At 33.4% G+C, this 14,801-nt stretch overlaps 1 protein-coding gene across 1 annotated transcript in view; it reads right to left on the bottom strand.

Annotated features, from left to right (window-relative positions):
• LOC132559381 (cadherin-23-like) overlaps positions 1-14,449 on the bottom strand; it is a gene marked incomplete at its 3' end in the record, with an annotated part of 32,261 nt that extends 17,812 nt beyond the window's left edge. The window contains exons 1-18 of the mRNA XM_060223989.1: positions 14,382-14,449; positions 14,070-14,179; positions 12,474-12,551; positions 10,895-11,118; positions 10,544-10,621; positions 8,631-8,726; positions 7,943-8,035; positions 6,680-6,967; positions 6,184-6,351; positions 5,800-5,902; positions 5,479-5,612; positions 4,504-4,704; positions 3,860-3,997; positions 3,360-3,524; positions 2,223-2,413; positions 1,492-1,621; positions 590-669; positions 277-364 (exon numbers count right to left, since the gene is read on the bottom strand). Coding sequence (XP_060079972.1) covers positions 277-364; positions 590-669; positions 1,492-1,621; positions 2,223-2,413; positions 3,360-3,524; positions 3,860-3,997; positions 4,504-4,704; positions 5,479-5,612; positions 5,800-5,902; positions 6,184-6,351; positions 6,680-6,967; positions 7,943-8,035; positions 8,631-8,726; positions 10,544-10,621; positions 10,895-11,118; positions 12,474-12,551; positions 14,070-14,179; positions 14,382-14,449 — 2,433 coding nt within the window. The remainder of the gene's footprint in view (positions 1-276; positions 365-589; positions 670-1,491; positions 1,622-2,222; positions 2,414-3,359; positions 3,525-3,859; positions 3,998-4,503; positions 4,705-5,478; positions 5,613-5,799; positions 5,903-6,183; positions 6,352-6,679; positions 6,968-7,942; positions 8,036-8,630; positions 8,727-10,543; positions 10,622-10,894; positions 11,119-12,473; positions 12,552-14,069; positions 14,180-14,381) is intronic.
• Between the last annotated feature and the right edge of the window lie 352 nt (positions 14,450-14,801).

Raw genomic sequence — 14,801 nt, 5'->3', positions numbered from 1 at the left:
ATTCTTATCCCTGTGAACTAGTCCCAACTGAGACGGCAGTAAAACATAAATCATAGAATTAAACAACTATACAGTACTATGATCACATATATTGTTCACATATCATAATGACACCATTTTCAATCTTTCTAAATGTACAATCATATTTTCATTTATATTTAAAACATACACTTACATATCGGTAAAGAAAACATTTTTATTTCTTTGAGATTACATAATAAGTACATTCCAACTCAATGATTTCATATTGGCTCTTCACAAATGATATATACTCACCAATAATGTTTGGTCTGTCACTACAACACCCAAAGTATATGAACTACGTGTCTCCCGATCCAGTTGGACTATGTTAGTGATCTTTCCACTAAAACAAAAAAAAAATTCACCTTAAAAGGCTAAAAACTCTCTCTGAAGAGTTTAATACAAAGAGAACCATAGAGATAATTCAGGCCAATTGTGATGCAAATTCCAAATTATTTTGCACTTAACATAATTTATGGAATTTTATTCTCAATATTGATTAGTAACTTAAGTACTGGTAAATCAGAAGCATTAGCCATGCCTGGTGTTTGTGGGATACAAAACTTACGTGTTATCGATCGCGAAATGTGCCGGGTTGTTTCCAGAAATAAAGCTAAAGGTCAAAGCTTGACCTTCAGGGTCAGAGGCCTATAATGAGAAAACAATATATCCCTCTCAAAGCAAGTTGTAATGGTAATGGTGCTGATTATACTTGTTTGCTCAGTTATCTCAGTCATAAATGATGCTCGTGTAAGTTGCAGGAAAATGTTTTCCAACTACATGACTTTGTCTATCAGTAGGTTTCCTCATTAATATCAAAATGCCATAAATTGAAATGTGTGTAAAATATATACATACTTAACAAAATTTCAACCAATCACAAAGTAGCACACCACACAAATTACAGTCATTCTGTCAAAAGACTTCTTACAAAATGTTTGTATCAATCTTAGTGAAATGAACACAAATTCCGACCTATCAGAAGCAGCTTATTACAGCCAACTTTTTCTAATAAGGAAACTGAAGTTATAATATCAACGAAAGCACATAATCAATGTGCCTTATTTGATTGAAATTGAACATCATGTAAATTTGAGACAATCAGGTGACTCTCTCCTGCATCAATTTATCAAATCTGCATATGGTTTTAAAATTGATAATATGTCTACAACATATCAAATATGAACCAATTCTGAAAACATATATACATTCTTTATCTATTTGTAGTGAGTAAATGGCAGGAACATTCAACATTCAAGTGTATAGAGCAATCAAACAAATTGAATGAGTTGAGTGCTGCACAATTACACAAATAATGTTATAACTGAAAGTTTCCAGGTCTCTGCCAATAAAAGAGGAGGTAAACCAATTTGATTTGAAAACTAACAAACCTTCATCAATAAAATAATATATTAAATAGAATGATTTAATTAAAGGAATTAAGAAGTTCTGTAAGTAACAGGGCATTACCGGAACAGTGAAGATGGAAGAAGCGACATTCACTCCTTCGCTGACTGTCACAGTGTAAGTACTGGCAGGTATAACTGGAGCCTCAGTACCCGATGGTGTCACAGTAATAGTAACAGCTGTAACTGTAGATCTGTAATACAATGTAACATTAAAGTGTTAGTAGGTCTGATCAAAGTCTCAGTATCCAATACTGTCACAGCCATATGTAAGCACCAATGGTGTTCCTCATTTGGTATCATTCTGTTAAAATTAAGATGGAAGAATTTGCATATTGATGAAATTTAATGTATATCAGTAATAGAAAACAATGTAACAGAACAAACTGCAGTCTCTGGAATAATAATTGAGAGCAATTGGCAAAAGGAATCAAAGCTTTTTAACGTGTAACAGGGTTTGTTCGCCAGTGTCTTACTTTCATCATTTTTTTAAATAGGCTGTTAAAATTAGACATTCCTAATTTCATACCAAATGAGAAAAATTGCAAGTGGCAAAATAAACCTGTGGTATATTCAGGAAAACTTAATCATAGCAGACACATTAATTCAAATCACTTATCACATTGATGACTTTTTTTTTCTCAACTGCATTTTCCTTGTTAATATTACAAAGTGATCTTTTCCAATTAGGTCTGTATCATTTTCTCATACACATTCTGTATATGTTGCTATGAGACTAAGAATGCACTGAAATAGACATCTACTGTCTGACACCCAGGGGTGTTGATGACTTACAATCTGCCAACTGGAGTGTTAGGCGAGTCACTAGCTTGTACTTCCACGGTATAAACTTCGTCCTTGACAGCAGTTCCAATCACAGACAACAGGCCATTTATATTATCAATTGCAAAAACACTCGTATCACCAGAAAAAATTGTGTAGCGTACCGTTCCAAAATCTCCTGTATCACCATCTGTAGCTGTGACCTAGGTAGAAAGACAAGATAACACTACAAATAACAAAAACAAACAAGTAACTATTCAGATCAGAAAGGTAATGGAAACAGAGAATTAATAGTTAGGTCATTCGTAAATCATCAAACAGAGATATCATCTCTCAGATTACACATCTCTGTGGTATTGGAAACAGAGAATTAATAGTTAGGTCATTTGTAAATCATCAAACAGAGATATCATCTCTCAGATTACACATCTCTGTGGTATTGGAAACAGAGAATTAATAGTTAGGTCATTTGTAAATCATCAAACAGGGATATCATCTCTCAGACTACAGATCTACGTGGTATTGGAAACAACGAGTTATCGGAATTAGGCCATATATGTGAAAATTATTATGTGTCTAGTAAAACTGCAATAGTTGAGACATGAAAGCAAAAACAAAATGATAATAATAAAGAAGAGATCCCAGAGGGATCTTGGCGCCGATTATTGTTTGATCTTTATTTTCTCTTTGAAAGTTGGATCTTTTCCCTCTTTTCTCTGTTTTTGCTCTTAATGATAAGAAATTTGAACGTTCCTTTGCGAAAATAGCAATGATAATCTTTACCTGCCATATCCAAGATGGTCACCTGAAAGCCTTTTTTGGTTTTTTCTCACCAGTCCCAAAATCAAACGGGCACAAGTAAAGATCAAAGGAAACAAACACATAAAATTTCTATAAGATCTATGTTGTAGTTCTCAAGAAAAAGTGATAAACTTGTAAAATCAAAATCCAAGATGGCTGCCTGTTGGCCATTTTGTTTTTCAGATCTGTCCACAACGGGCACATCTAGGGACCAAGTGGAACCTACATATGAAATTTGAGAAAGATCCATCCAGTACTTTTCAAGAAATAGAAATAACAAAAATTGTTTAGGACAAACGGAGGAATGGACCAATGACATCAAGAGTAATAAGAGACCTCATCACTTACAGCTATAAGACTGCTTGGTGAAGCTGAATAATCGCCGGCTACAACAGTATCCGCATAACCTCTTCCTGTGAAGGCTGGAGCCAAGTCATTCACATCCCTGACAAACACAGTCACAGACACACTAGTTGACAATGGCACAGCGGTGTGGGTCTCTGTTACTTGTACCTGTAAAACACACAAATTCAGTAATAATCAAACACAAATTCAGTAATAATCAAACACAAATTCAGTAATAATCAAGGGAGCTAACTTTAAATGTAACTCACTACACCCCAACCGCTTCACTCCTCAAATACTAAATAAGTTTTTAAAGATAATTTACAATATTCAGATATAGAGAAGGAACATCAATGATTTGAGAGATTTGATTGAAGTAACACAAAGGCATAAATGTATTGAAACCATCTAAACATGAGCAATTGTAGCAAACAATTTTGTGGTCACCAAACAAAAAAGGCATAAAAAATGACTTTCTGACAAAAGAATCTTAAATCACTAACCGTAAATGTAAAAGACTTGGGAAAAGGCACAGCTTCATAATTCAAGTCTCCTGTCACTACTATGTATCCATCTGCTGTCACACCAAAGTTACTGGTCCCACTCACAGCATAATCATATGTACCATCCGAAGGATCCGCCTAGAGAGGCAAAATGCATTGTATGCCAATCACTTGTCACTTACTTTCTCTGGAATTTTTCATCTACTCTTTCAAATAATTGTATTTTAAAATCCTGATCAGAACTGAAAATTAAATATCTACTAGTAATTTTAAAACACTTGCCCATATCAAGTTTATTTTTGTTTTCAAATTTGTAAATTCAACAGTACAATACACATTCTTTACTGAACGCAGTCATAATCAGTCATTCATTAGTCATCAGAATATCTAAGAAAGCACCTGCCAAATTGGTTTATCTTCATCTCAGAAGCAATATGATGTCATCTGTTCTCAAACTCCTTAATTCCTCAATAAAATTATATCACATGTCCTGACAAACTGTAAATAATTACTATTTACAGTAGGATTAAGAAACTGCACAATCATAATTTGATCAATATTTCCAGTGCAAACAATGCTATAATTTAGATTCCTGTTAGATATGTACATTCACAGACAATGATAATCATAATGAAAACTTTTACCAAGTCACGGTCAGCGACGATCAGGCGAAGCAACTGTGTTCCTGCTTGATTTTGTACCACTGTGTTGAGTGGTACATTTTCATCAACATAACCAGTAAATGGTACAGTCACGTCCGGTGCAAGTACATTGGCAGGGTTTACAGTTAGTTCCAGTACTGCCTCAGTGGTACGGTTGTTTCCAGATTGACCAGACTCTTGTGCCTAAAATGGATTAAAGAATTATACTTATAGTTTGACTGTAACAATGTCATCACACACTTTTTATTATTATTCTTAGTCAAAAACATGTACATTCAAACCTGTCTTAGTTGCCATCCAACTTAAGCACTTATGTGACAGTAATCTGTCCTCCCTATGTGGCTCTACTAAATAACCTGAATTAAGTGACACTTGTCTGATGCAACCAGCGACCTTCATTACTGTGTCTCAAACACCAAAAACGACCTTTTTCAGCAACTCTTTAAAGTTACCTGGCTTGCGTAAGTGTCAAGACCATAATGCCACATGAAATACTAAGACAATAGATAAATTGTAAATCATTAATCGTGCTACCCAAGCAGTTGATTAACAAATAAAAATAATGTGATTCTCAAAATTTCTCTTGGATCACATACAAATCACTACAAAAATATAAATACAACAACAGGTTAAAGATCAACGCATTTTTGGCAAAATGCTTTAGCAGCCAGAACAGGAGATGTCAAATTGGATTTATGGCAGAATAACAGGTGTCGCCTGGTTATTAAAACACATCACTCGCTGATTAGCAGAGAGTTCTGATCTAATAAATCATGGCTTCTACCAAAATCATGGAATATTCACAAAATCACTACTGGTGCCATAACACAGTACATTTATAATTCTATTCTTGTTCTAATTATTTGGGCTTTATTACAAGTCTTAATTGTGTAACTGAAGCTGAAGATGAAGTTTAGATCAACTATAAAACTAAGAAATCAAAAGAAGCTATATTACCAGGATGAAGACAACCACATTGGGCTCACTGCCTATGTTCAAAGGAGTATTGACGCTGATGAATGTGGTGTATAAGCCATTGCTATTTGGTCCTTCAGACAGTGAAAATCTCGACCCAAGGTTAGGTGGATATGCTGAAAAAAAAATATAGTGTATTGGCATTTATTGCATAAGATTCTGTCATAAAACATCAAATATGAAAGGGAACTCTACAGTGGAAAATGCAATAATGTTTGTTCAGCAATAACATACAATTCTTTCAGTTATATGGAAATTACATATAAATTTTTCATTGATCATCAAAGCGAAGAAGACACCTACTATCCAAAATGGAAAAGCTGATAGGATAGTTGAGTGAATCTCTGTCCCGTGCCCGGATATCAATAGGGGTAGTGGTATCTCCCTTTCTGTTAATTATTAGAGTCTGAAATAACACCAGAGGTACATAAACCACAACAGATAGTATTCCTTATGGTTAACAAACAAATCACTTAGTCATCAGTTCTGACTGGTCATGTGTATACAAGATATTATACAAGTTCTAACTGAATAAGCAGTGTTAACTATTCTGATTTTGGTTTGGAATAATAATCAAACATTTTTTAACATGTGATTTTCATAAGCAAACATTCTAATATGTGATTTAAAATTCATTAACATACATAAAGCTATTAATTTTTAATTTCTGAAAAAAGTTTTACTCACAGACGTTGTGCCAGATGTAATTGAAGAAGTGTATTGTGGAAACACACAAAAATTATTGAACACTGTACAGCCTGCATACTCAAACACCGGACTAAGGTCATCTGCATCCATGATGTTGACTGTCACTGTTGCTGTTGCAGTCCTCTGTGTACCTGCTGGAGCGCTGTCCTGTATAAAATCTCAATGGTGAGTTATACTGACTTGAAGTGATTTCACAATGTTTACATTATGACCCAGTTATTCCCCTTGGTAGACATTCCAACATGTAGATTATCCATAGTTAATTTTCTGGCCCAGGTAATCTATTGGGCAGAATATATGCCCAGGGATTATATTTTCACACTGTGACTTCCCTTTAGGTTTACAGTCTGACCTGATGATTCCACCAAGTTTACAATCTAACCTGATCATTCCCACCAAGTTTACAATCTGACCTGATGATTCCCACCAAGTTTACAATCTAACCTGATCATTCCCACCAAGTTTACAATCTGACCTGATGATTCCCACCAAGTTTACAATCTGACCTGATGATTCCACCAAGTTTACAATCTGACCTGATCATTCCTTCCACAAAGTTTACAATCTGACCTGATGATTCCACCAAGTTTATAATCTGACCTGATGATTCCACCAAGTTAACAATCTGACCTGGATACTCAAAACTTACTGTAGCTGTGACTTCCAGTAGGTAAAATTTGTTGGTGCCAAGGGATTCATAATCTAACGGACTGGCAATCTTTAAGAAGTTGGTGTCTAGAGAGAATTTGCTTGAGCCAACTCCCTACAAAATAGAAAGGAATTATACAAAACATTTCATTTCCAAATAGTATTAAATCAATGAAATTTATTTTTCCCAAGAAGAAACAAAAAATCAAAAAAAAAAAAAAAAAACAAGGCCAAAGGGTCTTAATGGCCACCTTAGTTACAATAGTTTTTGAAACATGTCAGAGAAATAATTTTGTTGAAAAAAGTAAGATAACTTTAACTGCTTTGTACACATAATGCAAATGTAAACTGTGTATAACATTAACTGCTGCCCCATGCTAAGGCTTCTAACCAAGTTTGAATTAAATGAGGTTAAACTCAAAGACTGAAATTTCCTATATGAAACCTTCCATCCATAATAGTAAGAAATCATTGAAATTTCAGTCAATTTGACTCATTTTTGCCCTGCCCATCACTCTCTGGGGGTAAGCCAATGTCAATATGTTTATCTCATCAAACTGTCATCTTATACTGATAATTCTAACCAAGTTTGAACTATTTCCAATAGAAAATAAATAATGTTCAAAAATGTGAATTTGCTAAATGTACTGTAGTAAAATTTACTCCCTCCCCAGGGGGAAATGTGAAACCCTTGGGTCATGAAATTTACAAATCTTGTTAAGTATTTGATTCTACTATACCTGGGATTTCAGGAGAAAATTTGTGAAGTTTCAAACAATTTGACCTTTTTTGGCCTTGCCCCTAAGGCCCATTAAGTATGGGGACCATATAACTTACAAGTTCGGTGCATCCTCAGCCATGTCAGGTTTTTGTAAAATTTCATTGAAATTGGTCCAGTAGTTTTCCAGAAGACGATGAAAATGCTAAAAAGTTTACGACGCAGGACACAGGACAAGAGGGGATTGCAATAGAACCATAGGTGATCAAAAAAAATCTTCTGGTGAAAGGGAATATTAATTCATACGCTTGAAAACAAAACTAAGGCAAAATCTTTAACAAAATTTGATAGATTTCATCATATTCTACATACCGGCAAAAGTCCATAAATTATTTTTCTGTTATTTCCAGCATCTTTGTCAATGGCAAAGATATCTTGAAAAATGGTTGTTCCCACCACAGCCAACTAGGAAACAAAATACAAGTTTACATTTAAACTCTAAGGTTATTATTTCTTAGAAAGCTGTCGTCTGTTGACTAACAAGAGATACTAGAAGGATCTTGGTGCCAACCATTGAATAATCTTTATTGATTTTATGCACTACTGATTTTTTCTCTAGTTTTTCCGTCTTTCCACTTTTCTGCTTAATCATTTCAGAACATGAGAATCCTATATCTAAGAAAGGCTTAACAAGAACTTTCAGAGAAATAGTGATAAACTTGACCAGTCAAAATCAAACATGTGCTTCAGAAAGTCATTTAGTTTTCTTGAAAACAAAATTGAAAAGACACAACTTGGGACCAAGTTCAAGAAATATCTTTCCATTCTATTTCAAGAAAAAGAGATAACAAATTTCAAACATCAATATCAAAAAACCTGTGTGAATTTTTGAAACCTTGTACATGAAATCACAATTTGATATAAAAATACAGAGAGCTACTGATTGTGTCTTTGTAAGGACATCACATCTGATCAATGGTTGTCCTTTGGTCTTTTTCTTAATAGAACCAAGACATTACATCATATCACATATATACCTGTAGTTAATCACTGAACTCACCTCATCCACGTTAGTCTGGTAAGGTAACCCCTCAAATTCAGGTGTATTGTCATTAATATCATTTATTGTCACCAACACATTGTAAGTGATAGTTGTCTAGAATGAAAAAATAAAAGGAGTTCATAACTAATGGATCCTGATACCAATAATATACAAAGTATAGGAATTTCTTGTACTTCCTACAAAATATGTTTTACACATCAGAATATTTATTTTGTTGATAGCGATAGATGTTACATTCATTACAGTCTGATACAATACATCATTTGGAAACTTTTACATTACTGTCCATCCCCTTTAATCAACGATAATTCTTTCACATTAAACACATCACAATCTTCATTTTTAAACATTAAATATAAGTCATTGACATTTCTACATAGTTTAACCTTACTGATAAGTCACTGACATTTCTACATTGTTTAACCTTACTGATAAGTCACTGACATTTCTACATTGTTTAACCTTACAGATAAGTCACTGGCATTTCTACATTGTTTAACCTTACAGATAAGTCACTGACATTTCTACATAGTTTAACCTTACTGATAAGTCATTGACATTTCTACATAGTTTAATCTTACTGATAAGTCACTGACATTTCTACATTGTTTAACCTTACAGATAAGTCATTGACATTTCTACATAGTTTAACCTTACTGATAAGTCATTGACATTTCTACATTGTTTAACCTTACTGATAAGTCATTGACATTTCTACATTGTTTAACCTTACTGATAAGTCACTGACATTTCTACATAGTTTAACCTTACTGATAAGTCATTGACATTTCTACATTGTTTAACCTTACTGATAAGTCACTGACATTTCTACATAGTTTAACCTTACTGATAAGTCATTGACATTTCTGAAGTGTTAAACCTTACTGATAAGTCACTGACATTTCTACATAGTTTAACCTTACTGATAAGTCACTGACATTTCTACATAGTTTAACCTTACCGATAAGTCATTGACATTTCTGAAGTGTTAAACCTTACTGATAAGTCACTGACATTTCTACATAGTTTAACCTTACAGATAAGTCACTGACATTTCTACATTGTTTAACCTTACAGATAAGTCACTACATTTCTACATTGTTTAACCTTACTGATAAGTCATTGACATTTCTACATAGTTTAACCTTACTGATAAGTCACTGTCATTTCTACATTGTTAAACCTTTTCAATAAGTCATTGACATTTCTACATAGTTTAATCTTACTGATAAGTCACTGACATTTCTACATTGTTTAACCTTACTGATAAGTCATTGACATTTCTGAAGTGTTAAACCTTACTGATAAGTCACTGACATTTCTACATAGTTTAACCTTACTGATAAGTCACTGACATTTCTACATAGTTTAACCTTACTGATAAGTCATTGACATTTCTGAAGTGTTAAACCTTACTGATAAGTCACTGACATTTCTACATAGTTTAACCTTACAGATAAGTCACTGACATTTCTACATTGTTAAACCTTTTCAATAAGTCATTGACATTTCTACATAGTTTAACCTTACTGACAAGTCACTGACATTTCTACATTGTTTAACCTTACTGATAAGTCATTGACATTTCTGAAGTGTTAAACCTTACTGATAAGTCACTGACATTTCTACATAGTTTAACCTTACTGATAAGTCATTGACATTTCTGAAGTGTTAAACCTTACTGATAAGTCACTGACATTTCTACATTGTTTAACCTTACAGATAAGTCATTGACATATCTACATTGTTTAACCTTACTGATAAGTCACTGACATTTCTACATTGTTTAACCTTACTGATAAGTCATTGACATTTCTGAAGTGTTAAACCTTACTGATAAGTCACCGACATTTCTACATTGTTTAACCTTACTGATAAGTCATTGACATTTCTGAAGTGTTAAACCTTACCGTTGTGTCGAGGACATTTCTACATTGCAGCTTAAATGACGCGACATCTACATCATCAGAGATTCTGAAGTCAGCACCCTGCACAGAGAACACAATAAATGAATCAATTAAGATTCAAACATCCATTACATGAACAAGAAAATAAAAGAAATCAATCCAAATAGATAAATACTGATGATGTATTTAATTTGGGGAAATCAAATTTTAGCGTACTATTACATATTACTTAATTCTGAGACAATGTGAGGGGATAATATTCTTAGATTACCAATATTTATACTTCTGAACATAAAAATCTTAGGACAAAATAAGAAAATGCTTCAAGAGCCTAAAGAAATGAGGACTACATACATCTCTGTCTACTGGGGCAAAGAGTCGAATGAAGACACCCTTTGTCTCTCCATTGATTGGACTCGATAGATCTTGTTCAACAAGCTGGAAGTGAGATGTTCCATTGGGTTCGTTTTCCTTGATAGTTGCCTCATCAATAATGGTCAGACTTATCTGATTGACACCAGGACTTAGGGTTCCAAAGATAGTACTGAACGCAGTGAAAGCATCTAAGTTTAGCAGGTCTATAATGAAGTCAAATAGTGTGGATTAGAATACTTATACAATACATCTAATCAATGAGACGTTTAACATATATTTGCACATCAATTTATCATACAAAAGTAACAGCACAAATTCATTATTCCATAGTTACAGCACATTCATTATTCAATAGTTACAACACATATTCATTTTTCCATAGTTACAGCTCAAATTCATTATTCCATAGTTACAGCACAAATTCACTATGCCACAATTACGGCACAAATTCATTGTCATTTATTAAACAGCATTTACAATAAACATTTATCATATAACACTTGCAGTCTACATTTATCACATATTGTTTATTGTATCCATTTATCACAGATTATTTACTCTATATGTTTATCACACAAAATTTACAGTACACATTTATCTCAACGTTTATATGAAAAAAATATCTCACATCATTTACAGCATACATTTATCACATCTTTAAAGCACATATTTGTCACATCACATTTACAGCATTAAACTATAACATCATTTTTGTCCTTCTAAAGTATAAAAGAAATGATCCATACCTCGAGCTCTGTTCGCTCTAAATGTCAAGAAAAGAATACCAAACAATCCTATTGGCTGTAAAATCTTGGCATACCCTTTTTTAGAATAGATAAGCCATTTATTTTTAACCTCGTTTAATTAACATGTACATATAAAAATTTCATAATAACATATTTGGAGCAAAGGTAACAAACAGGCTTACAAAGCCACCAACGACTCCAAATCAAGGGAAGGGAATCCAACTGTAGCAGTAGAAAATTGTCCAATCATGTTGTAAAATAAATCCAGACGAATAATAAAGTTAGGTTGCAAATAAAAAGAAAACTTCCAGAGAAAATTAAAAAATCAATATGGCGTCGAAGTGTCTGAAAAATGCTGCTGAAGAGGGGTTTTCAATAGCCCCGCAAGGGCAAACTGACCCCTGGTCGGACAAACAGGGATCGCCGAAGCCCACAGAGGCCAATTATACTGACCAATCAGTGATCACCTGACTTAATTACCATACATACATTTACATATCAACTGAAACATCATGTACATAAAACCTAAGTATGTGTGAACCTTTGTTGTACAAAAATATGTCTATAAATAGACATTTGTTATTTTACAGCAGATAGTCATAACATCATATTTACAGCACATATTTATCACAAAATATTTAAAGCACGAATCTATCTCATCACACTTACAGCATGTATTCATCACACAATTTTTACAGCACACATTTATCACACATTTATAAACATTTTTTATGGCTTGTGTACAGCACATTAATCGTAAGATATTTATCAGGCAGTTTTTCCAACAAAATCATCCCTAAAGTTTGACTTACCAGTGGCAGTAGCTTCATCGAAATCAAGTCTTATAGTAGGGTTGGAAGCTGTACTTGAGCCAGTTGTTAATTCACAAGCTGAAGAAAGAAAATAAAAAGCAGAATATACAAGTGTCAAATATATATAGTATTTTGGTAAATGTTAATTTCACATTAATTTGTATGACAAGGTGAAGAAAACAGAGAGCTTTCTCTCCTGACTTAAACAGTGGTATTTACCTTAAAAATGATTACAAGTTAAAACAAAGATTAATCATACTGAGAGATTTTTTTTCATCATGATTTAAAACCACAAAGCAACACTATTATTTCTTTTGACATGATGAACCGTATTCACTAAATATACAAATATGTATTTATTGTATGTCCGGTGATCATGTCAATATGATGACATTGGAATCAGATCATTACAACTTGTTAACCCTTTGTGGATGAATATAGGGTGACTAAGGGGCATGTACAAAGAAAACTGTTAACTACAAGCATTCTGAAAAAAATATAACAGTAGTTTTACTGTTGAGGGTCATGATATTAACTAGTACATTGGAATGATAGTATTCTTGGACAAATACTTCATTATGTGGACCAATAACTATTGCTGTAAAGTGACTAGGTCAGATATTGTCCAACCTTGATGGAAATGTCAATCAGACCAAGACATGATGATCTGATAAGACTAACTAACAATAAGGTCACAAACTGCAAGCATGGTCAATAAAAAGGTTACAGCTACAACTCAACTAACAACACCAGCTGCATATTTACACAACTACATCCTAACTGGCACAATCACACTGCTACAGCTACAACTCAACTAACAACACCAGCTGCATATTTACACAACTACATCCTAACTGGCACAATCACACTGCTACAGCTACAACTCAACTAACAACACCAGCTGCATATTTACACAACTACATCCTAACTGGCACAATCACACTGCTACAGCTACAACTCAACTAACAACACCAGCTACATATTTACACAACTACATCCTAACTGGCACAATCACACTGCTACAGCTACAACTCAACTAACAACACCAGCTGCATATTGTCACAACTACATCTTACAAACTGACAGAGTTTGAGGATGTGTAAGGAAAGATCATCAACATAAGGAGCTAAAGGGAATATAGATTTAAATAATTTTGCAAAAAAAATATCAAAGGAGTCGTCAGGAGGGATGAGAAAGTCACTAGATGAATTAATGGGAAATTACTTTTAAACAAATTTGTTGTATTAAAGGTAAGTTAGAAAAGAATAATGAATTTAAGTAATTAAGGAATATACAAATTAACAGCACTGTAGTGTTCAGAAGATATAATCACAGATTGGGCAAGTATGAAAAGGGACAGCGTCAAAAGAAATAGTAGTCAAATATCCAGACAAAGTTCCAATAGGTAACCACCAGAAAAACATCGCAAACAATCACATTAGGAGGGTTAATATGCAAGGTACAGATCTATGAATTTTCAATACAAGTTGTATGTGGAGATAAAGAATTTTATCCATGGTGTCCTACAGTTAACTATTACCTGTACATATTGGAAGCCAAAATTCTTTTGTAAAACAACCACAACATAAAACTTACGGTTCTGAGCAGCTACATAGCTAACTATCACCAGGGTTGTGACTAGGAGCCCCAGTGAATCCATTCCGGCTGAGGCAGCCATGGGTGTGGACGATGCCACAAGTCTTCTTCTGAAAGTAGAAAATACAATCAGTGTCATGTTATGATTAACAGTATAATTTACAATTTAACATGAATTTTGTTTCATGGATGTCAAATATATTCATATTTTTCTATACATCTTTATCTTTTGAATGTCTATTCATTCAATTTAAAGTAATCAGCTGAAGGATCTACACCAAGAAATTCACTAATAAGCCCATCCATATCTACCTGGTATTCGGTTTTGCAGAAATGCCAACAAATTCAAAATCATTTTCTTGTAATATGCCCACTCCCATACGTACCTCCAAAAAATATACAAAAGGTTCGAGAAATGTTACAATATATTGCAATGGTTTACAAAATGTGAGACCATGTTTACAACCCATATTACTACAGGTTACCTATGTATTATAGATACATTTATTAATAATATCACTAATTTTTTTTTTAAATTCAAAAAATTCTGTTATATAAGTCAACCAATTTTGGAGGAGCAAAGTTAAGATATGTTTGAAAATTATACTTTAAATCTGCAGCTACATCTACAAGTATGTAGGGCTGAAAATTTTGAAGTGATATGTGTACATTTTAGTCAAATGAATTCCTTGTCAATGTTTTTTCAAAAAACAAATAATCAAAAATTGAAAA

The sequence above is a fragment of the Ylistrum balloti genome, unplaced genomic scaffold, assembly GCF_031769215.1.
Source record: "Ylistrum balloti isolate Yb309-2 unplaced genomic scaffold, AGI_CSIRO_Ybal_v1 Utg370902, whole genome shotgun sequence".
Taxonomy (NCBI): domain Eukaryota; kingdom Metazoa; phylum Mollusca; class Bivalvia; order Pectinida; family Pectinidae; genus Ylistrum; species Ylistrum balloti.
Note: the sequence above shows the minus strand (reverse complement) of the source record. Positions and strands in the feature narration are given on the sequence as shown.